The 26,546-nt window shown below is 46.6% G+C and overlaps 2 protein-coding genes across 2 annotated transcripts; both read right to left on the bottom strand.

The window, feature by feature from the left end:
* Positions 1–1,134: 1,134 nt before the first annotated feature.
* LOC130578784 (2-hydroxyacylsphingosine 1-beta-galactosyltransferase-like) lies at positions 1,135–13,491 on the bottom strand. The gene is made up of 6 exons (XM_057375134.1): positions 13,392–13,491; positions 6,749–7,599; positions 3,847–3,986; positions 3,603–3,679; positions 3,007–3,226; positions 1,135–2,075 (listed from the first exon to the last, which is right to left on the bottom strand). The coding sequence occupies exons 2-6, from the start codon at positions 7,595–7,597 to the stop codon at positions 1,760–1,762; spliced, it is 1,602 nt and encodes a 533-aa protein (XP_057231117.1). The 5' UTR covers positions 7,598–7,599; positions 13,392–13,491; the 3' UTR covers positions 1,135–1,759.
* A 1,284-nt stretch (positions 13,492–14,775) lies between these two features.
* On the bottom strand, positions 14,776–25,650 carry NOLC1 (nucleolar and coiled-body phosphoprotein 1). Its single transcript, XM_057375131.1, has 14 exons — positions 25,505–25,650; positions 25,337–25,392; positions 25,136–25,257; positions 24,109–24,224; positions 23,171–23,312; positions 22,553–22,656; positions 21,760–21,910; positions 21,104–21,244; positions 20,616–20,705; positions 19,219–19,365; positions 18,435–18,995; positions 17,637–17,749; positions 17,185–17,265; positions 14,776–16,911 (listed from the first exon to the last, which is right to left on the bottom strand). Exons 1-14 carry the CDS (start codon positions 25,616–25,618, stop codon positions 16,753–16,755), a joined length of 2,097 nt encoding a protein of 698 aa, XP_057231114.1. The 5' UTR covers positions 25,619–25,650; the 3' UTR covers positions 14,776–16,752.
* Positions 25,651–26,546: the final 896 nt, after the last annotated feature.

Here is a 26,546-nt window from a genome sequence, read left to right as displayed (position 1 = left end):
ACCTCCACCCCCTTGTCCAAACTCCTCTGCTAGGAGATGACAACAAGGTCACCATAGTGCAACTGGCAGCAGGCAGAAATGCTGAAAACTTATCGCAACATCTCTTTTTTATCTAAAAATAAACCCCAAATCCCATCAACCTCTTAATTTCAACTTGCAGACAGAAAAGTAGTAAGAGCACTGTCTGCCTGGCACCTATCTACAATGCCTCTTTCCCCCCTACTATCTATCAGCAGCTCACCTTGCTCCAATCTCCCTCTGCCTCCCATTGGGGCTACTAGACCCCATATTCTCAGTTCAGAGGACATGAAGCTAGAAATGGCTGCTACAGAGCAAGGCTGATAGGTCACCCAAAGTCACCATCCCCTCAGCCCCTCTGTAAGCTGAGGRCTGGGGAGGGAAGACAGCACTGCTTGGCCTCAGAAGAACTCCCAAGGCAGAGCCAGGCACTATCCCCATCTAGAACATCCCCATCTTTCATCTGGAAAAAAACAAAACACATGGAACAGCAAGCAAGAGCAGAACCTAGAACCATCAGTGAGGGCAGCTGTGGCAGTGAGTTACTCTCCAACTTGTGCCAGGACTGCAGTGGCCCCGGTGGGAATGTGGAGCAGGGCCCTTGATCCTCAGTGTGGGAAATTGYCAGTGGGACCATTGGACAACACTGTGGGCAAGTTATGCAAGTGCACCCCAGAGCAGATTTGCGTTAAGAATCCAGGGTGAGAAAAAACACATTGGGTATCACTCCACACCATGTCCCAAGTGGGGCAACAGTATTATCTGTTCACATGGAAGTGAGCAGGCTGCTTCTAGAAATATGGTGTRTGGCCCATTGCCTATGACCAGCTCTCTGAGCTATTGGCTGCTCATCCTATGGTCTTGTCACTTGCATCTGTTCCAGATTCTTCTCTCATCACAGGTTTGGAGATGCCATGGGCATGGGTGTGTGCCACATGCCAGCAGAGGAGGGAAGGCACTGCAAGAAAACCGGCAGAAAGGCCAAAAAATTCTGATGGAGGTATGTGTAGACCATAGCAGCATTAATGAGAAGGGAAACGCACTTTAATCTTGCTTGAACAACTTCCTGGTACAAGAATCACAGGTTCACATTAAACCAACACCAGAGAACTGCCACACAGGAGAAAGAATGTAAGTTTATTTTAAAAAATAATAATTTAGCTCAAACACGAACAGGATTGCAGTGTTGACCAAAGCAGGARGAATAAATTTACCCATAGAACTCAAAACAGACCGATTTTTCTCTCTTATAGATGATACTTTTGGGGTGCCCTTCCCTGTCCACAGCTCTGCTTCAGGTTCTCATCTGCACATAAAGGTATCCTGACTCCTGGGGCTCTTAGTAACAAGGCAGARGAGAAATGATATCTGCTGCACATGAAATGCTGTTCCTACCTCCAGAGCCTCCATGATCCAAAAAGCCAGAAGAGCAACACCAGTGTCTAAACCAATGTGCAATACAAAGGGAACTTGCACTCCTCCCTGGAAGTCTACCTACCCATGCCCCATTCCCAGCATCCTGGCCAAGTGCTCCTACCCACGCCTGAATTCACCCCCCCGCCCACACGTGCCGTACACAGAGGTGTGCACACAGGCCTCTGCAATACTCCTCCCTCCCCACTCTCTTCTCATCCAGACATGCGGATCTTGCACCTTTCTCCGTGCCTGCATGCCATACATTTCTTGGCACAGCAGCAGTTCATTTCACAGTGATGGGATATGCCCTGGAATGCACTGGCCACTACTGCAGTTTTTTCTCATCTGTGAAGTGGCCTTTCATGCAATTGCCATTCTGATACACAGGACTACCCCCCTTCCTTCTGCACCACACCACAGATTTGTAGAGAACAAATCCAATACCRGCCAGACACAGCAAGAGAAGAGCCAGGATGTCCAGACAGAAGTACTCATACAAGGAGAGGTCATAGACAGCAGGGCGAAGGTARGGTGCCCCATTGTGACGAAGGATGTACTCCAGCCAATACACTGTCCTGTTGAGAGCATGCATTGGTCTGTCCAGGTGCAGAGCTGAGATGTGCTGGGCTGCTTTTCTGTAGCTGCAAGGGGAGATAAGAAATTATCCTTTTGACAGAAGCTTTGTACCTGAGAAGTGGTCTGAGAYATCCAGTAATCCTTTCAAGTCCCAAATAATACCTTGAAAGAGGGGCAAATCTCTTCCATTGTTCTTCTGAAAGCCACTCTGATGGCACTTGCCAGCTATGGAGGCACAAGCCAGAGTGTATTTTATTTAGTATTTTGTTAACAAACACTGACAGTTTGGCTTGCAGGTACCTGTACAGAGAGTTCAGGAGTATTGTGCTTTCTGAGGGCAATTTGCACYGCAAGAGCCTCACCCAGCATCAAGCAAAAGTTACACACTTGACAAACCGAACTCTTCAAGGTACCAAACTGCAACACCTCCTAATAGCTAAGAAATATAAAATATTTTAAAAATTAAGCYCTCAGAGTACATTTCAAAAACCAGCAGTTGCACATGTCCCATTAGAATACAGGAGCCCTATGGCACTGTTCTGTTCCTGCTGCAGTTCTAGGAAAGAGCAGAGTAATTGTCAGAAGGAACAGATGGAGCATTGCTGCAGTTCCCTCTCTGTTTCTACCGAAAGTTGTTTGGACAAGACCAGGGGAGTCCCAATGTGAGGCTGTGATTGCACTTTCTCTGATGACAGACTGGCATTAAGAGAAGAGGAGGCCTGATCCCCAATATCTCAGCAAACTTTCTAAAACATTACAGTCAGTCAAACAGGACTAGATCACACTCTGTAGCAGCAAATGCTGGTGTATTTCCTCTTGCACTGCATCTAAGGCAGGCATTTTGAGGCACTGACACGTCTGGCCAGCTGAGCCAATGCTTCCAACTGTGTTTGGTCCAGAAGCCACCACAAGCTGTGTAAGGGTCAACACAAAGACACACTGGTCCCTACACACTGTCTGCACCAAGAAAGAGTGTGATACTTCCAAATGTCTCACCTGGGGTTAGAAATGACTGTGATGACAGCCTGGTAAAGCTCCTCTTCTTTTACCCTGCTCCAATCCATGAGGATACCCATGCCCTTCGCCTGCACTCTGGTCATGATGTCAAACTGATCTCCATAGAAAGGAAATCCTACCACTGGCACACCATGATAAATTGCCTCAAATATACCATTCATACCACAGTGGCTGACAAAGGCTTTCACGTTGGGGTGGCCTGCAGGTAAAGAAACAGCAGCAAGTCAGCAAGTGCCTTCCATGTTGCAACAGGACTACCAGGGGGATCCTCAGTCTTGATGTATGTTTGGGGAAAAGCAGGTACGCTGAACAGAGAGGATGCTACCCTTTGGGAATACATCTGGCTTTTGGCAGCCCAAAATTGCTGAGTAGAGCCTGGAGGAGAAGGGAGGTAGAAGCCAAGCAGCTTCAAGCCTCTGTTAGGTGAGGATCATGTTTTAGACAGATCAGACACACAAGAAGCAACAGACTTAGACCCACACAGGTGCTGCTATCCTTATACGCATTTGCTGTAATTTGGGCTAAACTCCAGGGATGTTGCTAGCGGCACACACATAYACAGAACCCAGCCTTACCTAGCAGGTCATTCTGGGGCAGCCACCCCATCATCAGCGTATTCTCACCCAGGTTTCTTGGCTTCTGACCAAAATATCTGTGGGAGGAGACAGRGGAAGGGAAAAAGGGGGAAGACAAACACAGAGAACAATAAATTCAATCAGATYGAGATACAGAAAGCAAATTCTGTGATTTGAAATGAATCACCCCTCAATATTATGCTTCATCCAACTCAAGTGAAAATTAATCCCATTCCCTTTTCACCTCCACACCACCCTTTGTGGGAGGCGAGCAAATGCACCAGCCATCTTCTCCACCAAATCGCTTGGAAGAGCTCGGATCCCGATGCCAAAGGAGACAACAACGACACCYGCTTCTGCTGCTTCCACCCAGAGACGCAGACCCTGTGGGCAAAACACACACAGCTGCCTTGAAGTACTGTTGCAGAAAGACAAGTGCCTTCCCACTGCTGTCAGTAAAAAGCTGTCCACAGAGATGATGAAGCCAAATCCACCTGGAGCACAAAACTACAAGGTTTTCACCAGGCARTGAACTCTAAAACAACTGTGATTTCTGCACTCAGACAGACAGAAATTATTTGAGCACTTGCTGGTCTTGGGAGTTTTCAGGGAGGTGTCCAAAAGCTGCATTTCGTAGCATTGTTCTCCTTCATTGGAGATAACACAATTACTCTTTGACAAGAATGGTTGTGAAAGCATAGGGCCCACACYAGAACAGCCAGAGCAGAAAAGAATATTGGAGTAAAAAGAGGAACGATATTTTCCCATCACCACTAAGACAGGAAGCCTGTCAGGGTCTCTAGATGTAGGCTGATAAAACAGACACATCACTCAGTCAGGAAAACATCTTGCTGGAGAGTTCCTAAAAACTCTCCAATGTCAAAGACTCCTAGACGTGGCAGAAGGCTTTGCCATCTTGACAGAAGACTTCTACCCATCCTTGATAGCTACTTGCAGGTCAGAGATTTAGTTTTCGATCACTGGACAGAGAAGTAAATCCCACAGTTATTTGTCCTTCATTTAGAGGCTACCTGTAATGCGACATAAACAGGTCAGTATCTAGAACAGAGTCTGTACTTTTTTCAACTGAGGCTAGGAGGTAGCAGGAAGAAAAAATCAGCTACTATAGCTGCTGTGGAGCAAACATGGACTATTCCCTTTTATGCCAGGTTGGGCTAAGTCTATTTCTCATTATGAGTTCTGTCCTGCTTCAAGTTTCCCATGTATCCCAGTCAGGAGGATTGGGGAATTTTAGGAAAGTTTAATAAAAATCTATTTTTGAACATAGATACTTCCTAAAATAAACATGTAGGAGAACATGAATAACACAAAAAATATGTTACTAAAAGAGAAAAATAAAGTGATTAATTCAGAATATTAATAGTAGTCTATAGGCTAGGGGATCACAGTACAAAAGAGTTACAGAGCACATCTTAGTGTTATACTCTTGGAATATTTCTTCATTGTTGCATGCTTCAGAGATGCAAGCCTATCTTTGCAAAAATGCTTAGAGTGCCCTAAAACAATYGAAAAGTCAAAAAGTTTACAACAGAGGTAATTTGATTCTCCATTCTTWTGAGTTTCACAACCTTTGAGCAGTRCAACCACWGAAACTCTTACAGAAGAGAAAGTGCTAGTTTTCCTTTCCTAAATAGAAGCACAATGACTCCTAAACTGGATTATGTTATCCATCATAATTGGGCCATAACATTTGCTTTCAGAAACAGCATTGACATTGCCAGGGAAGCATGGTTGACCACCAATGGTCCCACTTTCTCTCAAATACATATCTCTATATCACCAAGTCCTAATTAGAAGCATTCAAAATCATAGTGTTTCAAACAGGAGGAAATAAACATCATAATTATATAACCCTGCTCCATTTCAGATAAGACATTCTTTAAGGTACACCTGGACCTATAGAGGCCCTCTCTTCTGCTGGCATCCCGTAACATGGACATAGACATGCCTTCCTGCTAGCATGACAGCCACCACCCACTGCAGGGCTCCAGACTTATCTCCATCATTCTTTCCTTAGGTGCCCTGGGATCTGTTCTGGAAGCTGTGAAGCAAATGAGTAATGCCCTAGCAAACAACTCCCTTCTTTATAAGGCAGGTGTGTACGCMGCCAGGTTAGACCAAGCCAGCATTTTGCAAGAGCTGTGAGGCAGCCACCCTCTGACACAGCTTTCAGAGCACCCTACATGTGTTTCATTACCTGCAGGCTGTGCCATGTGGGAAAGGCTGATGTGCAGTCAGACACATCTGGAGAAGTTCTTTTTAAGGTACTTTTTTTTAACTGAAAAATATTGGCATCCACAGTGTCAGTTAAAGTTGCCATTGAGAGAGCTTGACAGGCCTCTAATAATTTGAAAGTTAAAATCTTATCTCCATTTCAGATCCTTAGTCAGGACACCAGGACATCTGGACTGCCCAAGTTTTATTATCCAGGTTAATTGCTCCTCTGTGTTTGTAAAAGTGGTAAGACAAGTCCTGCCCTGTCCCAATACTGTCTTCAGCCAGAGGSTTTAGGAGCTTGGCCCTCTGAATTTATTACTGGGATTAATGAGGCAYAGGCTGGAGAAATCCTTGAGAAGAGTTTTCAGGGTGGGGCCTTTAGAAAAAGGGGGTGATACCCCTCAATTCTCTACACTTTGAGATTCTACATTGAATTCGATCAAGGAACAAAAATAGCTCTCCCCTGTGGTTTCTTAAGACTACAAGCTCAAGGGAAGAAATGCCCTGTGAGAAACAGAGTGAAGGAAGAAATTCTGGATTAATGTATATCAGTGATGAATAAAGGAAGATTAATTGCTTCCCATTTACACTTTAGCATAGGAGCAAACAAACTCTTCACGATCAAGTCCCAGGGGCAACCCTTCCAGCTTAGGAATTCCACACACCATTTTACATGGACAGTGAGGCCAAGTCCCACTTCAGAGTGGACAACTTAATTCTGTATCTCCTCTCTGCAGCCGACTGCCCTCAGTRTTCTCTGTCTCCCTGCTGCACCCACAAGCACCAAAACAAAGCAGCTTTCCAGAATCTCAGTACTTCAGAACTTTTACAAGGCTCTTCCAAAAATCTGTACAAAGTAGCTTTCCCAATTAATGTGCAATCATAGATCAAAGCTTTCTTGCACTTACCACTGGAAGGGGCTTTGCAGACTCAGCAAGGATCCCCCCTGTGAAAATGACGTGGGGGAGTGTTGGACGGGGAAAGTCCAACACCACATCATTACAGAGGAAGAAAAGACTAGTTCCATGAACAAGGTTCAACATGGATGTCTTGGGCTCCACCCTATGCTTCTCCATGAGATGTTCAAACTTGGGCAGGATGATCAGTTTTGTAGCCACACGAGTCATGATATAGACYAGGAGATTCCAAGTCCTGCCAAAGAAGCCCATCCTGTCTGTCATCAGGGAATTGAATTCAGGGACATAGGCAATGGGAGARGTGGCACCAATCTCTGCTGGGAACCAGAAACCAGTGGAAATCACAGCATATTTGACATGCAGGATGTGGGCCAGGATAAATCCACACATCTCATTGGGGTCCACCAAAAGCAGATCAAAGTGCTCCTGCTTGAGTTGCTGCATTAGGGTAGAGTTTCCCAATACTAGGTCACAGTTTTCCAGGTACTTCTCCAAAAATGAAAACACCTCCAGAGCGGTCATCTTCCCTTGAAAGACACGCTTTATCTTCTCCTGCACCCAGGCATCTGCACTCTCTGTGCTGAAGATACCCCAGTACCTCTGCACGCGGAAGGCAGGCAGGGCGGTTTCCACATCCCGACCTTCATGAAGCAGCAGCACAGGGTCATGGCCCCGGTCAGTCAGTGCCTCTGCCACCCGCATGAAGACTCGCAAGTGGCTGTCAAAGACTATGGTGGGCATGATCAGCACCTTGGCGCAGTGAGATGGCTCCACRGTGAATGCAGTCACTAGGAAAAGAAGAGCAGCAGCAGGGCACGGTAGCACCTTCATCATCTTCATCACTGCAAGGAGACAAGTGTGCCATTAATGTAGTATCTCTGTCATGCACTCTCCGACTAACAGCTGCAATTGTAGCTGCAAGTCAGAAGTTCATGAGCTGGGAAAGGAGAGCAGTCTGAAGTGCTTCACTGTGGAACATCCATCCCCATCTGCCCTGCCTTGCCCTTAAAAAAAAGAAAACAAAACCAAAACATCCCAACAATCAAAGTCAGATATCAATGTGTTACCAGGGGAGTTTTCCAGAAGACCTCCTCTCTGTGCTTCTAAGGCTCAAAAACTAACAGATTGACTCGCAGAGAGTTACAGAGGGAGAGTGGTTGGAGGAGCTTTGCTGGGTCACAGAGCCAGCAAGAAAGGACACTTGCTGCTCAGTCCCTGTTTACCGCTACAGAACCAGCTCAGCTGGATTTCATTTTTATTTCTGTCCAGCCAGAACAGCTGGTTCCCTCTGAACCCTAGATGTCTGTGCAAGCTTTCAGGGAGCCTRCAGAGCTTGGTGGGAATGCCATGAGGTGTGCTCTGGCTTTGGCCCTCATATGGCTGGCAAGGCACCTTGCTCAGCACAAACAGGGCAGGAGCAAATCCAGGACACAGCAGGACCTGCTGAGAGGAACTGCAATCCCAGAGAGCACAGCATCAGTCTGGACAGAGAGCTGCTCCAGTATGGATCAAAGATGGGAGGCTCTGGGGAAAGGGCTGGGAAGGCAAAGCAGGTGTCAGGATACTCATCCACTAGAAGAAGACAAATCCAGAAGGCAACTCCAGAGATAGCATGCAACACCTGTGGCACTCTGATGCCCCTTAGTCACACTCCTAAAGCCGTCATCCCCTCTTCAGTTTGGTGAAACACCCAAGATTTCTGTTGTGTAAGGAATGTTGCTACATCACTGGAAGCGAACACACCTCACCCACACCTAGCTTTATTTTGGGAGAAGAATTACRTGATAATTATTTGGGAATAGTCAGAAGCAGAGTAGTTTTCTGAGGACCCAGTTCAGACACGCTAGGAAGCAGCAGTGGGAAGGGGAAGAATTTACRAAGGGAACAACTAGAACTGGATTTTGTACACTAAACCCCTGTGGGGCTACAGGGATGTGGTAGAGTGGAATTTAGCACAACATCTTCTGACAGCCTCTCCACTAGTGCTTGATGAATTGAGAGGTGGGAAAGAAAGTAATGGACAAGATTCTGCTAAACACAATCTTCAGACTATCTTAGCAGCTGGGCATCTCTGGCCAAACTAAGCACATAAGGGCACAGACATGGGAGAGTAAAACTGCCATATTCTTCCTCTATTGCGTTCTTGTCCCATGTGGGGACAGGACATGGGAAAGAAACAGAGCAGCTGCTGGTTGGGACCCTCCCTTGTTTCAAAGGCAATTCCTACTAGTGCTTGGACTCCCACAATCTGCCATGTGGCTGTGCCTGCACAAGTGATAAGATACATGAGAAAAGCTAACAGATACAAAGGGGGTAGTTGGACCCACAGAACAAGAGCTCCTGGAGAATACAGACAAAGGTGATGAGCTGGAGAGAAGAAAGGATAAGCTCTACAAGGAAAGTAAGAATCTGTCCAGCATCCTGCCTCCCTGCCAGCAAGAAACAGGTTGGCCTGGGACAAAGTGTTGGTCACAACAGAGCTACAGCCCACGAAACTGGTCTAGTTCTCAGATTACTTGAGAGGCCCAAAGGGAACTTACCCTGCCTGACACCAGGGAAGGTAAAGCATTTGGCTATGACATTCACAGCAGATCCAGAGCACATGCAACTTCCAGGAAGCAAGGGAAGGATGGCAGCCATGTACTCTTTATCTTCTCTCGGACAGCAGGGAGTTAAGGACAGAAGCAGGTATAGGCTTGTCCTGTGGCACTGAGTGGGTCACACACACAYACATAAGTATGCCAAGAAGAGCACAAGTTTTATATGTGGGGTAGGGTRTTTTCTCATTGGGCAATAAGTAAATGGTGAAGAAATAGTGCTGGTAAAAGGAATAGTTATTTAAAGAAAAAAATTGTTATCCATCTTCAGGAAGGATTATATTATGCCACAGACCTATATGCCAGACATTGCTGAGATCCTCAGCTCAGCCAGGACCCTCTGGGGGCTACCAAAATCCAAATGACAGGTAAATTGTCAATCTGCCCTCTGGTCAGGGGCAGATGCTGACACAGTGAGACTTGCAAACTGCTYTTGGAGGTTTCATCCCTTTCAAAATCAGGCACAATCCCTAAAGGTACTGGCTCAGGAACCTCTTCTTTCTGCCCAGGCAACAAGAGAGGCTGTAAATCTTGCTAAGAGGTGAGACGATGCCAGCCTGCAGGAGGAGACCTTTTTCTTACTCCAGCTCAATACCACCAGAAATAGTCTCTGATCTGYCCATATCCAGAGAGATACCCTGGTCATAGCTCCAGTCCTAGAGCTGTGCTGAATAAACCTGGCACATCCCTGATTTTTAGTGCTGTTGGGATGTAATGAAGACATAACTACCAGCACAAAGGGCAGTACTGTGTTCCCTGTTCCTTTTTCAGCAACTAGTCATTGTTGCAATCTCGGGTTGATAGCACAGAGGAAAGAAACCCCAAACACAGACAAGGGCTAAATGATCCAGATGAAGGAAGGCTCAAAATCCAGTTGCTTACTGCCCTGGTTTACCTCCTGCTGACACTGAGTAACAAAGCTGCTCCACGAGCTTTGCAGCGGGATCCTCCAGCCCAGGCAGGTGCTGTGGTCAGTGCAGCACTGTCTGCAGCACGGAGCACAGGCTCAGCCCAGCTCTCTGGCTATGGGGCCTCAGCTGCTGCAGGCAGRTAAGTCTTCAACAGAAACCTTCAAATACCTGAGCATGGGAGTGTGATTCTCTGGGAAGGTAATTCACAGCTTGTGCCTTGACAGAGGTGCAAAATCCACATAAATGACAGATCCCACACCAGGCCTGAGAGCAGAGCAGACAGAACCACSTCCTTGTTTGTGGTCTGGAGTAGTGGCTACATCACATAAATACTGCAAAAATAACCCTGCCACTGCAAGGAGAAGGTGTGTAAAGAGACAAGAGACCCTTCCCTGCTTTCATGACAAGTATTTGGTGGAGTTGTGCCAGCTAGCTGATCTTCACAGAGCAATGCCTGTAACATCACAATTAACACTGGCAGCCAGAGTAAGGGTTCAAGGGAACTGTTGGAAAAGCCCATGCCACAAAGGTTCGTAGTTTCACTTCTGCAGCATTCAGGGCAGAGCARGCACCTCAATAAGATCGGGACCAGAGTCTGCTGCAGTGGGAAGTGAGACTGCCACTGCAGGCAGCAGCATCCCCCCTACCCTGCACACCTGGCCACCTTCAGATGCTGGGAGATTTCTTTCAAAGCCACTGAAATGCATTGGCATTGAAATCTGAGGCAGCAGAAAGGGAGCAGAGAGAGCACAGTCCCTGAAATGCGCCTGGGAAACCTCTTACTGGGCTGAAATTTGTCACATGGTTTTGCCCTGTTTGATGTGTTTGACAGGGTATGGCTTTGGTATTGAAGGAAAATTACACCAATCAACTTAAGTGAAATAACTGAACAGCCACAGCTCTCATTTAATTCGGGTGCCTTTTATTATACTGAAGTACTAAAACCTCCAGCAGCAAGCAGTCTAGGCAAAGAATCCCACAAAGAAAGGGCAATGAACATGCTCAAATGCAAGGGCTACCATTTACATCTCTCCCTCTCCCCCACTTTTTTTATACTGCCTAGTTCCTGCCTAGGATCTGGAAGCCCATATCCATGGGGCTGAATTATTTCCACTCCTGCATCCTAGTCCCTAAACAGCTCTTGCCTGCAGTAAGAAATGTTTTCACTGTAAGCTTCTCAGGAGTTAGCAAAGCAGCAGAATTCATTGAAAACCAACAGCAAAAGRTATCTTCACTTAGGTGCTCAAAACTCTTCCTGGAATAAGATACTGAAGTTTGCCTGTTCTGTTGGGTATGATCCAGAAAAACCAGGACCATCTGCTACCATCACATTGATGACAGCCAGCCTAGCAGCAGCTAATTTATGGAAGCCAAGACTCTGAAAGCAGACAGGTATGCAGCTCCAAGAGCAATTTTGTCACTGCAGGAAGATGTTGCACTACAAGCAGGAACTGCCCAGGGCAATCTCTAGTGAAAACCTAGAGGATACAATGCTGTACAAAGCAAACTTAACAAAGCACAGGTTGAAATAGAGAAGTTTAACAATCAATCACATCCAGCCCAGGGCTTGGTGGGCTTCTGTCCTCTGGTTTTAGTTTATCACAGACTCTGGCTTAACCAGAATCATCTGGGTAAATAACACTACTCAGTCACAGTATTCGAAACTACACCTGTCTWCAAGACCTTGAGCTAGGGCATGGTGTCAGACACCACACATCTGCTTCCCCACCTGGCTGCATTAAATCTGTCTAAGTAGTGAGATTTCCCCGATTCCATATCCACAGGCTTCCTATTTGTCTTCTAAAAGGAACAGAGATGGTTTGTGACACCAGGGTGCTCTGCAATAACAAGTTCTTCCAGACAGCTTTTTCCTCTTGCTTACAACACGGCTACAAGCCAGAAGCAGCTAATGTGAGACTGTACTCCTTGTGAACGGTCTGAGGTCTGCAGTGTGGAAGCCCAAGTCAGAACATTATTTGTAATCCCTGGATGAAAGAGAAGAACAGCTTGGGGCCATTTCCAAATGGTCATGTGAGCCATATACCTCAAAGTTAGAGCACATGACAGGGCATTGCATTATTTGGTCTYAAGAAGAAGCTATGTTTGTATGACAGTCAAGTTAAAGAAGTTCTTCAGACTGAAAACTGGGGAGGTACAGGTGCACCAAACTTTAGAGAAGTGGTCAAGAGGAGTGGGGTGGAAAAGAGTCTTCGCACTTACCACCTTGCCATTTCAGCTTCYTTCTGCAGAGAAGCGTCACATTAAAAGAAAAGTTTTTAAACACCCCAGAAGGTTGTGAAATCTTGTGTAGAAAGCTCTGGAGACTGATAAAGTCCTGACAGACAAGTCGGATCACATTTGACAGAGTTACAGGAGTAGAGAAGTTAGGGGTGAGTCTTATCTTCAATGAAACAATTGACGCCCTCATGTAAAAAACCCCACAACCAAAAACCAAAGTGCTTCTTGGCTCTGAGCACACCAAAAGAATGAGACCTGGCTGAGTTGCTGTAAACAGAGGTTGAAGAAGGATGCATAGGAAGAGGAGGCAGAACAGGAGATGGAAGATACTCCCGAGATGTAATCTTCTAAAGGAAGATTAAGCAAGTTACACAAAAGCACTGAACGCGTGTCCAGGTGCCAAGGCTCCGGTCCTGCGCACTGRAGCGGATGCTGAACTCGCGCCCATCAGCAGCCTCGCTGGAGCGACCCACGCTGCGCACACGCGTCCGGGCAGAGCCGGGGTCCGGCTGACAGCTTGGAATTCAGACCGAGTCCCTGTCCCCCTCTCCCCGGCCGGGCAGGGTTCAGGTGCCTCTACCCTCAGCCCTACAAGCTCAGCCCAGCGCTGCAGCACTCACCCGGAGCGCGGCTGGCAGCCACCGCCCGCGGCCACCCCGAGCCCCCCGCTGAACACCCCACCGACCCCACCGCGCCGCAGGGCGAAAGGACCGTCCTCGCACGGCAGCCGGGCAGGACAGGACGACCGGCAGAGGGGCAGTGCCGCCGCTGCGGAGCCGAGAAGCCTCCCCGGTGGAACGGACCGAGAAGCACCGTCCGCAGCGGCTGCCGGACCGGCTCCTCCCGGGCCGCCCGCCCGCAACCCTCCGCCACGGCGCCGGCACCCACCTGCAGCGAGAACCGCCGGAGCGCGGCCCGACCGAGAGGCGCGGCGATGCGAGAAGTGGGAGGGAAGAGAGAGAGGAAGGGAGGGATGCAGCCGCTACCCGCCCGCCTTCCCCTTTCAAGCCGGCGGGCGCGGGTGGGGCCGGGCGGTGCAGCCCCGGCCCACGGGCCGCACCCCGGGATGGGCCGAGCCGAGCCCGGCGCTGTGGCACGAGGGCGGGGCGACAAGGGGACGGTGCAGGCACGGAGAGCCGCACCGGCTGTCCCGGCAGCGGGCAGCGCCCGTCAGCTGCAGCTTGTGCCACCGGCCGGGCCAGTGCGTCTGAACGCCGTCAGAGCATCGCTCCAGTGACCGCTGCTGGGCTCTGCCCGGACACCCCCAGGGCCAASACCCCTGGAGGGGAGTGCGATAGGAACACGACAGTCAGGACGGCAAAAGGGAAAGGATGGTGCGCAAGGTAACCGGGATGTGAAGGACAGCGTTTCAGCACACACCAGAGGGSGATGTGCTGTTGGTCCAGTTGCAGCAGTAACCACAGCTGTAACTGCATCAGTGTAGCACAGGGGAACCAGGACTACAGCAGGACAGCAGTAGAGCAGAGATTAAGCGCGTCTAGCAACTGCAAAATCTTGTGAGAAATTTTTCCCAGGTGTGTCAAGCACTTTGCTTTGAGTCTCACAAAGCATTTCTTACCCTAATACTTGTTGCACTTGCTCAGTTAGGTGCTGATCTCCCGTGAGGCCGATGACATTATATGCATCCTCTGCTGAAACTTCAGACRGTATTATGCCTTCTCATACAGCACCACGTTCAAGATGGAAAGCTACGGCAGAGCTTTGGTTACAAAGCAATCAAGAGCCCAATGCACCTGGTGCATCCCACCTTTTCTCTAAGAGCATMGTGCAAGGGGTAGAATTGAGCATTGCAGCACTCCAGATCTCCACAAGGTCCTACCTATTAGCAAGTTTCTTTTTCTTGCACACATACAGGAAGAAGAAATCTAAGGGGACACAGAAATCACTTATTTTAATTAGGTCTATACAGGGTTTTTCAGTTATGCCTATTCTTCTTCCCATGTGCTAGTGCTGCTTATATGGCCAGCTGCCATAYAGCCAATTTGGCAGCAATGCTTGAGACGTAACCAGATATTCTKAAGGGAAGGGACTTGAGCAGCCTCAGTTTCCCTTGAGAGAAATTTCTTGCAGTCTCTCACCAGCCAGCTGCACAGACCACCTTTCACTGCTGGTCTATTACATACCCACAATCATGTAAGATTGCAAGAAGTGGTTGTAGACAGATGTAAACAGTGCTGTTACCCCCGAGCACTGGTACCCTCCCTCTTCCCACTACTCCATCTTAAAATACCAGATCCAGATCCACACAGACTACAAAGGCAGCAATCTTTATTTTCTGACACATTAAATTCTCACATTTATAGACTTCTTAAAAAACCTCAAACCATAAAAGTATTTTAAGGAGTTTCAAATGTTAAGCTCCTGATGATAAACAGAAAAAAGAGGGCAAACTTCAAGAAAGATGTTCAAATGCCCATGCAGAAAATACTCTTCCCACCTTCCTTTGGCCTCTAACCTTTACYTTCTTTTAATAACCATGGTCTCCTGGGCCCCTCTGCATTATAGACTTGAATCCAGGCCCCAGTGATTGTGCAASCCACAGGGAAGTCCTGAAAAATGCTCACTGGAAAAAGCTGCCACTCATGTAGATGGGAGTGGCTCATCAAGTCTCACCTAACCCTCAATTAGGTGACACTGCTTTGCACACAAACATAGCTTCCTGTAACAAGGATCTTCTCATTAACACCCTTTAGGGAGGGAATGGAAACATGGAAATCAGGCCCTGCACTGTCTCTCAATGGCTGGCAGTTTCAKCACACAGGGTAAGCAGATGTCACAGCCCACTACTCTATTTCCCAAACATGCACTACCACTATTCAATTTGTACTGGCAACGGGCTCAGTCCACTGCTCCTCAAACTACTTAACTTAAACCACCTAAGAGAGGGCAAAGKATCTGGGTATGTTATACCTGATGCAAACTGCACCCAAGTAAGGAGGCAGTCACACAAGTGGAGTGAAAGCAAGCCCACCCTTCAGCAGCAGTAGGCCATTATATGGACAGTTGCTCATGAAATCTCAGTTTAGGCTGCTAGTTTCTCAATTTGTTTGTGGCTCCCCATACTGACCATATACTTGTAGCTAGTACTTCAAAACTTACAGCACCAGGCTTTACTTGCCTTTGTGCTAAGGGGAAACTGGCATTTTACTTGTCAAGAGGGATTTAACAGATGGAAAACAGCTCAAAGAGCAAGTGATCCAACTCAAAAAAGAAATTTAAGGCATTAATGATACATTCATCTCAACTTCTAACAAGCTACAGCTCACACTGCTGGCAGTAAGCATAAGCTGGCACTTTTTATGTTCAGACACAACAAGGAGTAATGGCACATGGCAGCCAGAGCATCTGAAACAAAAACACTGCTTATCTAGCTCTGCTTTTTGCAAAGAGGCCTCTATCTCCTCAGTCTCTTTTCCCTTCCCACACAGTAAAACTTTGCAACCACATGCAGTCAAGTTTCTGTACAACTCTACTCCCCAGCTACACTAATGGAAGTGTTATCATGAGTGCCACAGCGGTACTRGACCTTGGTCTTTCTGACAATAGCCCCCATGTCACAACTATGATCGATACTGTTACTCAATTACTAAGATATTTAGAGACTGCTTCTCCAAGTACTCTGGTTAGTGGCCTCCACAGGAGTGCAAGGAAGAGGAAAGTAGGTATTTATTGCAAGGTGAACCCATGAAAGAAAACACAGAAGAGGAACCCTGTACAGAAGAGGAACACTACAASGGTAAACTTGAAATGTCAGGTGGGGTTGGGGATTACAGGCAGAATGCTCAAATCAGTCGGTTTTCTTACAGTAATGGCTCAAAGTGGCAWTACTTGGCTTTTCACAGGTATTAGAGTTCAACTGGGTGAAAAAGAAATGAGAGGTTAAAATACAGGACAATGATTTCTTTCTACTAGATGGGCGGGAAACAGAAAGTAAAAATTACTGTCAGCCTTTTAAAATAAGACTGTAGAAAATATAAGTCTTGGAGGTCACCCTACTGGTGCCAGTAACACCAGCTCAAGGATGGTTTCAAATTAGGAGACTAAAAAAATTTAGAAATAAAAGGGGGAAACATCCAACCATTTTCCCATATCCCTACACTGGAGCTGCCTGCCCCACAAGGGGCTAGGGGAGGTAGCATTCCAGGCAGACTTGACATCCATAATGTCCATCCGCCCATCCAAGATGTTCTGGTGAGCAGGTGGTTTATGAATTCCAAAGGAATCATTCTCAGTCACTTTCAAACTTGACGGAATTCACTTGGGTCGATATAGTGCCCCCACGGTAGCTTCCTCGTTTTTTCTTTGTTTTCTCATGGCGGAAAGATTTGCCTTTAGTGTATTTCAGGATATTGTTAGCCTTCTCACCCCAGTCACCAGCAGCTCCTTTCTGTGACGGATGGAGGGGGAGAAGGAAAAGAAATTCAAGTCAGTACTCAAGAGTAAAAGCAAGGCTTTGCACTTCACCATACCCAGCACACACCAGTACATKCACACTTGGAGCTGTTACCACTCTCCCATGCATCTCCTGCTGCTGCTCACATGCTCCTCCTGGTGGAAGACGTTTTTACAAAAACCATTCCCCACAAGCAGACCAAGGCTGCTCAGCAGATGTGTACTTGCAGAGACCAAGTGTTACCACTCTGGCACTACCTAGCCATACCTTGGCTTCAAATGAGTTATCAGCCACACGGGCATCCACCTCAATCTCTTCTTCCCTTACGCGGCGGAATGGAGAGGAYGGCTGTTTAGAAAGAAAACGAGATACAGTAAGCACATACAAACACACARTATTCCCTTAGTGACAACCTCCTTCCTTGCCCTGTCCTGTTCACCTCAATCTTTAAATGTTTCWCAGATTCACGATTCTTTCCCTGCTTCGGGTCAGGTGGCTCAGGAGTGCTCCTGTGCAAGCACAGCCAATCAGCTTTGCCCAGAATATATTATGTACTTATGTGCACTCCCTAGGGTTGTCTAGACAAGGTTTAACTGCTTGAACAGAGAGTAAAAAACCAAATAATCCTRTGGAAATCCCAGAAAAACCCAAAACAAGCCTACTTGTTCAGAGGGCAGAGATGCCTCTTCAGCCAGTTGCCACAGTCCACCCTCACTCACCCGTTTCACCTTGGGAACTGTGTGTGGTGTTTTGGCTTTGATCTTTGCTTTTTTACTGTGTGGTGTCTCTGGCTCCTGAACATCTTCCCTCTTCTGTTTCTTCCCGATTGTGCCTGTTAGATGTACAGCAGCAAAATTTTAAAGGCAGTGTGGGGAAAGGCAATGGCTTCTGTTCCCCAGAAAGCAAACCCAGTGTTGACACAGGTGTGAGAACTCGTCCCTGCATTAGTTCACCCACAAAACAGRCCGGTGTACCAGACACTAACAGAAATTCTGAGTCAGCAAGGATCTTCCCATCCTATCCTGATGGATAAAAATAATTTAATAGGGTAGCTCTATACTAATGATTTTGCATACTTGAGAGAGTTCTGTTGATCAAAATTTGCCAGATCTTGCATTCATACCACATACACTTGCACAGCTCACTAGTTGTTTTCCTCCTGGAGGGTCAAGGATTGAGATTGTGCACTGAGGCATCAACTGTGATGCCCCACTCCACACAGACAAGGTGGTCCAGCAGTGTGCTTTGCTGTAACTAAACCCTGTGCATGCACAGATTGCAACTAGCAACGACTACACAGAAATGTACTTTACATTACCACAAATTCCACTGCTAGCAGCTGTGCAAGACAAAATGATCCCACCAAATTCAAAACTAGCTCTTCCCACATATTACCGCACCAGATGTCATAATCTAGTAACACACAGATTAGACTGAATATTGTTTCAGAAAGTCTTCCATTCATGCTTAGCTCAGTAACTGCCTGACAGACCCACTTCCCACACTGTTGGTAATACCTCCATTGACTTTTCCAGTCTCTTCTTCAGAGCTGCTTTCACTGCTACTACTGCTGCCATCRGCTGGCTTAGACTTCACACTGTTTGCAGCTGCTGCAGATGCTTTTGCTTTCTCTGTGGAGGCAGTGGCCTTAGAATTGTTCTGCACCCCTTTCACAGCCTTTTTGGGTTTCGCATCCTCTTCACTGGAACTGTCTGACGAGCTGCTGCTACTACTAGAAGCAGCTGCTTTCTTCCCCACAGTTGCTTTTGCTGCCCCTTTAGATTTGGGGGCTGKTTTCCCTGCTGGCTTTTCTTCTTCACTGCTTGAGCTATCAGAGTCAGATGTGTCTGCTTTGGGAGCTGAAGTAGAAGGTTTGGACACGGGCTTAGCCACTTTGCCAGCTGGTTTAGCTGGAGGGCCTTTCTTCTTCTTCTCATCCTCAGAACTGCTAGAGCTGCTGTCTGAATCAGAGCTACTTTGTGCTTTCTTGGTGGCAGCTGGTGACTTCTTTGCTGCAGGGGTTGCTGCTTTAGCTGTGGGCTTTGCAGGAGCTGCCTTCTTGTCAGAACTATCAGAATCTAGAATGGAGAGAAAAAGAACAATCAAGACTAAGTTCCATTCCTTCAAGACAAGGCTAATATGCAGATTCAGTGTTGACAGAGTGCACTTCAGTATCTGCTTATAGCAACAATGCCATGGGTATTCCTGTCCAACCACACCCTCAGACCCTGCCTAGAAACACTGAGGTCTGAAAAAAGAACAGCATGCATGTAGAATTCTTCATCTCTCCCACCCCAATACCTGAGCTGTCTGAGGAAGAACTGGAGTCTTTCTTTGCTTGTCCAGGCTTGACAACTACTTTTGCTGGTTTGGAAGTATTCTTAATCACAGGCTGTTTAGCTGGGAGCTTATTTCCTACCTTCTTTTTATCATCTTCAGAGCTAGAATCTAAAAAAAAAAAAAGTTCTTTAAGTTAACAGGCTKCATGTACAAATTACTTTAGTAGTAACATGTATGTAACTCATGGGGGAGTGAAAAGCAAAGTGGCTTGTGGCTCAAGGCTGAGCCACTAGGTGACTGGTAAGCATCTGATGAACACTTGAAYGGTCAGGGAACAGCATTACTCTTTCCACATGTCTTCGTTGTTGGAAGAAAGCAGAAACAGTTTAAGTTTTTCACTAATACATGCACAAAGAAGTAAGATATTTGGAGAATAATGTAGGATAAGAGGTACAGAATAAAGAACTGGAGAAAGTACCTGTATCATCAAACTCAGGGAGAAGAAACATTGAGAAAAGTAGTTATGTGGTAAGGATCAAAAAAAGCATACAAAAATTAAGAGATAAAGTTGACAAAGAATACAAAGTTAGGCAGCAACAGCACAGTATCTCCTTTTAGCTACCTCCTGTATCAGATGAGTTTAGCAGCAGCTTGAGAATGGAGAGCCAAGTACAAATACACCTCTGTATTGTATTAAGCAAAACTGGACTACAAAACCTGATCTATTCCAATATTTCTGAACACTTTAATAACAGCAATCAAAAATTTGATAATTTTGAGAGAAATGAGGCAACAAAACCAGAAAACACAGAACTGYTGACACTCACTGGAGTGTCACATGGCCTAGTGCTAGGGCTAGATGTCTTTAGACTGGCASCTGTCATCCAATCGCTGCCATGGCACCAGAGATGTTGATATGCCACATCTTGCATATGGAGGGAACTTGGAGCCAAATGCAACATATAGGAAACTTAAATAGTTGACAGGAGAGACAAAGCACACTGCCCCTGTCCCTAGGGTCACATCAGGAGAAGGCACGCAACTTTTAAGTCTATTTTGTACTTTGTATGGTAATTACATCTTTATTACACAATGGAGTAACAGAAACACAAAATCCCCAGAAACAGATCTCAGAAAGAGTTTAACCATTAACCTTGCGAGAGAAACCTGATGCGTGATTCCCCACCCTTTTCACTGAGCAATATGCAGACCCTTCTGCACTTGCCAATGGTTTTGTCTTGTGGTCAGACTCCACACTGCATACCAGGCTGCTGGTTTCCAATTTCACATCTTGCTAGCCATGGAGACTCTGAAGCTCTTGAGCTCATACACTAAGGATCTTAGATGCAGCACTGTAGAGCAACTTGGCCAATAAAAACATTAACACCAAAGAATCAGAACTTTATTTCCAGAATTACCTGAGTCACTGTCAGAACTGGATTCAGCCTTCTTGCTAGTCACAGCTTTCTTCTGGGGGGCAGGGACTGTTTTAGCTACTACTGCTTTGCCTGCAAAAGCAAGTTCAAAATTAACAGGCCAYATCCATACCAAACCTTTGTCCCAAGATCCAAACCCTTCCAGATGTGAAACTGCTCCMTTCTCTGCACACCAGCCATTCAGCCAGCCCACTGGAAGCCACTAAGAACTTGGTTTATTCCCAGTAAACTAGATCCCAATGACTTTTCAAACTAGGATGCGCAAAGGAATCCAACCTGACCACAGTTCAGATYCACAGGTTGCACACAGTGTTGTATAGAATGCCTTTAAATTAATCAGAAGCTTCCAGAAAAGCAAAGAGCAGGACWGAGCAAAGACAAATGGCTTTTTCGAGGAAGGCAAGACATTGTCAAAACTTTGATGGCACCATGTAGTACTTCCCCTGCAGCCTCTTCTCCTCACAACATACCTGCTTCTGCCTTTGAGGGCACCTGCTCTGCCTCATCACTACTGTCTGAGGAGTCACTGCTCTCAGCATTCTTTGCAGGTGCCTTAGCAAGGCCCTTCTTTGTCTGTGTTCCTTGAGGAGGTGGTACAGCACTGTACTGACCTGTGAARAGAGACACAGCATTCAGATACCTGCATGATAATGTCAGCAGCATGAGATGTCTGCTGTAGTTAGTATAAAGTTCTTCTGCTACTCACTTCCATTTATTCCCCTTCTGTAGCTACAATCCAACACTATCTTATAATTTGAAAGATTATATCCACCCCACTGCTACCTCCCTGTTTCTAYGCTAACTGTTCCCTTGGGGTTCAGCTGATCCAACCATCTCTGCAGAAATTTTCTCTGCATTTTTAGAACAGGAGCTTGTCACCAAACTTTTCCAGAAAAAGCCAGACATGTCAATTTTTCATTGCTTTCATTTACTGCCTTCTCAAATCCTCTTGCTGGAGAGTCACACTGACCTTTGTTGACTGACCCCCTACTCAGACCAGCTCTCTACTGGAATCCTGAAGGCATTATACCATACTGAACAGAGGCTCATGTAGCCCATCAGCTGGACTGTAACCAAACAGCCCTGGACACTTCACAGAAAAACCTATTTRGCATTTTTTACGCACCAGACTTTGGCTTTTGTTTTGCAGGTGGCTTTTCATCATCTGAGCTGTCAGATGARTCCTCACTACTGGAACTTTTCTTGCCACGTTTGGTTTTCCCAGGACGTGCTTGAGTAGTTGCAGGTTTTGGCAGAGATGATTTCTTGGGAACAGCCTTATCAAAACAAATACACATTAAAAAAGGAAGTTGCAGAAATCTGGTGGGGACAACTRAATGTGGATCTTGTTTAATTCCACACCTCACTCAAGAACAAATTCTGAAAACAAAGGAAGAAAGTAACAGAGATTCTCAAATGCAAATTTTAGGAAACACATAAGCATCGTTATCTTTCTAGGTCCTCTGCTATTGTTTTCTGCTCCATGAACCCCTAATTTGGAATTCATCTGGACAAAGGGGCAGATGACTGACTTACATTTAGAAACTGCCACCTGATAAAAACTATTTTGATTATTTCTGTRTTGCAGAAAACATTTTTAAACACTTGCTAGTGGAAGAGACAGCTAAATGTGAAAGAGTCAGATCAAAGCAATTTTATATAATGGAGGCACAATATGGTTATGACACAACAAGATGTTTTCTTGTAAAGGAAAGAGCAGAGAAAGCAATAAGGAGTTATTATGGCAGAAAGCAGTGMATGGAGTGATGCTAGAACACATAATCCCACTGTATGAAAGAGCGGGAGGTGTAAGAGTTACACTGAGCATAGGATCTGTGTAGTCTGTGCCTGCAAGATGATACCATCCAGTCTTACTAGACTTGTGCACTGTTCATGAAGTTTTTCATGGTCAAATTTACCTTTTTTGGTGCAGCCTTTTCCTCCTCAGAATCTTCACTGCTGCTACTACTGCTTGCTGCTTTTCCATTGACAACCTTGGTGGCTGCCTGGGCAGCTTTACTTCCTTTTGAAAGAAGCAAAAAGGGACATTATGAAACATGCTATGGTAGAAGAGGGATAATGACACTGAGCAGTGAGTATCTTAGACAGAAATGAACCACAGAARCCAGTAACACAGATTAAGGTAGTACTGTAAAACTGTTGGGTTTATATTATAGTGACCTTAGGGAAAGTTTTCTGAAAACTGTCTCTTCCAGCATAATGATAGTTCCAAGACTAAAAGCTAAGTAAAGATCTTCCCTGCTTTTTGAAGGGAAAACAATGGCAAAAACAAAACATAAATGGTTAAGATTGCCGACCACAGCTACCTAATCAAACAATGTAGTGTTCAGGACCAGATGTTTTACTTGCACTCAGTTCTATATTTGTGTCAGAAGAGACTGGACTGGAGTGCAAATGGCAGTGAAAGGAGATTTTCAGACTGCTACATTACTATATATGCCTTTGCCTGTAGGTACAGTCCCTAGCGTTACTCCGCTGCTTTTTTAATTTTGCGCTTTTCTTAAGGTGAGATGTACCTGATTTAGGTGTAGCTGCTTTTGGTGGTTGCTTCTTTGGTGCTTCTTCATCTGAGCTGCTTGAGTCAGAGCTGGAACTCTCTGCTTTTTTCTGAGGCTGGATTTTGGTTCCAGCTGGCTTCACCACAGGTTTTGCACCTTTCTAAACAACAGGAGGAAAAACTGATAAACCCTCGTAGTCATGAGAATGATGACAGTAAGACAGACACACACACAGAGCATAGAAACAGCTGTATTTCACAAAGGCTACCAYTTTGATTTGAAAACACCMTTCTGCCTAGTGGTCACTGTCTGAAAATCCCTGTATAACAATTTGGCTCTAGAAAACCTCCCAGAAACACATGAGAAGCTTCCTTTGCACATCAGTCTTCAGTTCTGCATCCTCAAAATGGGGCAGTTCTGAGGCTGSTGCTGTTCTCCTCCTTCTACAGATCACAGTAGCTTGAAGACTGAAAATACTGACTGGGCAACTCTAGCTGGTYTCCTCTAGTGAACAATGATATCACTCTTCTTCCCCTGATATCATTTTTCCTCCCCTCTAATTCAAGACTATGACTGCACCAAAAAAAAAAAAGGGAAGAGAAGATACTCCTTTTACATAAACACATACATATATATATAAAGATCAAATTTATTGTAGCAATTTTAGGTAAATCTTTGCAAGGARGGAAGCTCTGAGAGTCTTAGGACAAAACCCAGGAGCAGACCTGGATACAAAACAAAGTAGGTGCTAGACAAGAAATTAATTTTCCCTGGGAGCAGTCCAAATGGCCTRTTGTCCACCACAGAAATGTCTTTTTGCATTGCACCTGCAGTAGCCTGGGCACTTCATAGTTCAGGACAAGTGAGCCTCATTTCAGACAGAATTCTGYTGGCCAAACTTGCCATTATTCATCACTATCAAACATGCATTAAACAGGCTGGAAAGAAAAGCCAACCTTTGCTGGCTTCTTCTCCTCCTCYGAGTCGGAATCGTCACTGGAGTCCTCACTGCTGCTCTCTGCCTTCTTGGCTGTAGGAACTGCTTTTGCTTTGGGCACAGCTGGTGCTTTAGCTGAAAATATGGGACAGCATACACTGATGACAARTTAATTCACTATTTTCATGTCCCAATATCCTGCACTAGTGGGTATCAGGGTAAAAGGACATAATATGGTTACTAMACCACAACTGAAGTTCATAATACTGACTTTGTTCTTGAGCAGCGTGCAGCAGATRGCTCCAAAATGGGTAAGCAAGCAGATAAAACCAATTCTAGACTTCGTCACACACAAATTTAGGTGCAGACTTCTATCACCAAAAAGGATAGCCCACAAAGAGCMCCCCCAAACTGAGATAATATTAGCTGGGTCTGCACACCTTCCAGCTTAAATAGACCTGCCAAACAAGTACAAACATTGTATCTAAGTTCAAATTCAGTTTTAGAATGGCTCATATTTTCTTTCTGTGTCTCTCCCTCTCCCCATTTATTTCTTCCCTGCTGCAAATCTGCTGCTAGATGCACACAATTCTGTGTAATTGCAGTGATCAAGAAAAGATATTAGGAAAGTTTCAGATAAAAGGGAAAAATACAGCTCATCACATAGCAAAGTGCAGGGGAGGGATGATTTTTTTGATARCATTAGTACATCAGCCTGAGAGAGGAAAAGGCTAGCAATGTCACACAAAAGGCAGGTGAGTACAGATGCCTGGCATTGCTCTGGAATGGCTAAAACCTTCTATGAGACACAAACACTGCTATGCCTAAATTGTAACAAGATAAAGAYATGACCCTTAGCTAAAATGAACATATCCTACATATCATGGGTAAAAGGCCTGCCAAAACCCACATCAGTCAATACACACCTAGTGCCTGATAGCTGCTGGAAGACCTCAAAAGAGCTGCTTTAGTTGAGATCTAAATGCAGCTGAGAAGCCAATGCCAAACACAACCGCGGTCTGCACCAGAGCCGCTCACAAACCCACCTGGCTTCTTGGCCGGGGGTTTCTCATCCTCCTCGCTGGAGCTGTCACTGCTGCTGGTGGACGGCTTCCTCTTGGCCGGGGCGCCGTTTGGGACCAGCTTATTCTTCTTGGCCGCCGGAGACCTGCGGGGAGAAGGGCTGAGCGGGGCCCTGCGGGGCGCGGGCCGGGCGGAGGGGCTCCCCACAGCCGGGGGGCACTTACCGCAGCCAGTAGGTGAAGATGTCCAGGAGAGAGGCCGCGTTGGGGTCCTGCTCCTTCTAAAGCGAGAGAGGGGGCGTTAGGCAGTGCCAGTCACTCGGCCAGCCCCTCGATCGGTCCATCATCCCCACCCTGTCCCGCCCCGTTCCCCATTCCCCGTTCCCCGCTCACCGCCGCCGCCTCCCTGGCGAAGGCGCGCGCGGCGCCCTGGCAGCCGCTCTCGCGCAGGAACGCGAGCACGAGGGGGAACAGGTCACTGGGCACCGCGCGCCGCTCCGCCATCATGCCCACGCCGACACGTGCCACGCGTGCGCACACCACAGCCCTACGTGCCCGCGTGCGTGCGTGCGTGCGTGCGTGCGTGCGTGCGCGCTACCGCCCCTCCCCGCAGCCGTATTGTCCGCGCCGCGCTGTCCCGGGGCTCGGAGCCGGGGATAGGGATAATCTCGGTGTTAGGGGACGGGGAAAGGGTGCCCTCAGTCTCGGTGTATGCATCAAGGCAATACCCCGTATTGAACGGCTGCSTATGGTGTAAAGGCAGGAGAGGGGCTGGGAACCCGGGAATGCCCACATAACTCGGGAAGAGGGAAGACTTCAGCTTAAGTCCACTTAAGCTCCACCAATTTACTTCGACTTGTAATCCATTTAAAATMATTTAAAAGAGAATGCTAGGGAGCAGGAGTAAGGAGCCAGGGGAATGCTGGGGAGCAGGACTAAGGCTCCTCCAGGGAGGAGAAAAGCCGGGAGCTGTGGGCAGTCTGAGCGCTGGGAGAGTCGTTACCAGCACAGCGCAGCCCCTCACGGCTGGAGCACGGCGGGCACAGCTGGGCGCTGGTAACGGGACTCATCGGTAGTCTCAGGAAAGATGARCTATGAAGCAGCTGAACTGGTATAGGAACTTATGAATTCTCATACTGAATCCRTACAGAATCAAAGGGAGTAAGTGCCAATGGAAGGACTTAAGGTGAAMGTAACACCATTATCCTAAAGCACAATCTGTAAGAGAGAGGCGAAGAATTTGAGACAAAGCTACCTACAGTATAGGCTTGAAGGGCTTCAAGGAGATAAGGCTGGAGATGTGGCRTGTAACAGGTATAGCTCAAGCAAGTGCTGAATACTCAGGCCTGACCCTGAATGGAGCTTCTGGACCTACGGAAAGCGTTACATGTGGAAGCTTCAGATGAGGCTGAGCAGGACAAGCTTAGTCTGTTAG

The sequence above is a fragment of the Malurus melanocephalus genome, unplaced genomic scaffold, assembly GCF_030028575.1.
Source record: "Malurus melanocephalus ecotype Western Australia unplaced genomic scaffold, MMel_1.1 scaffold_240, whole genome shotgun sequence".
NCBI lineage: Eukaryota > Metazoa > Chordata > Aves > Passeriformes > Maluridae > Malurus > Malurus melanocephalus.
Note: the sequence above shows the minus strand (reverse complement) of the source record. Positions and strands in the feature narration are given on the sequence as shown.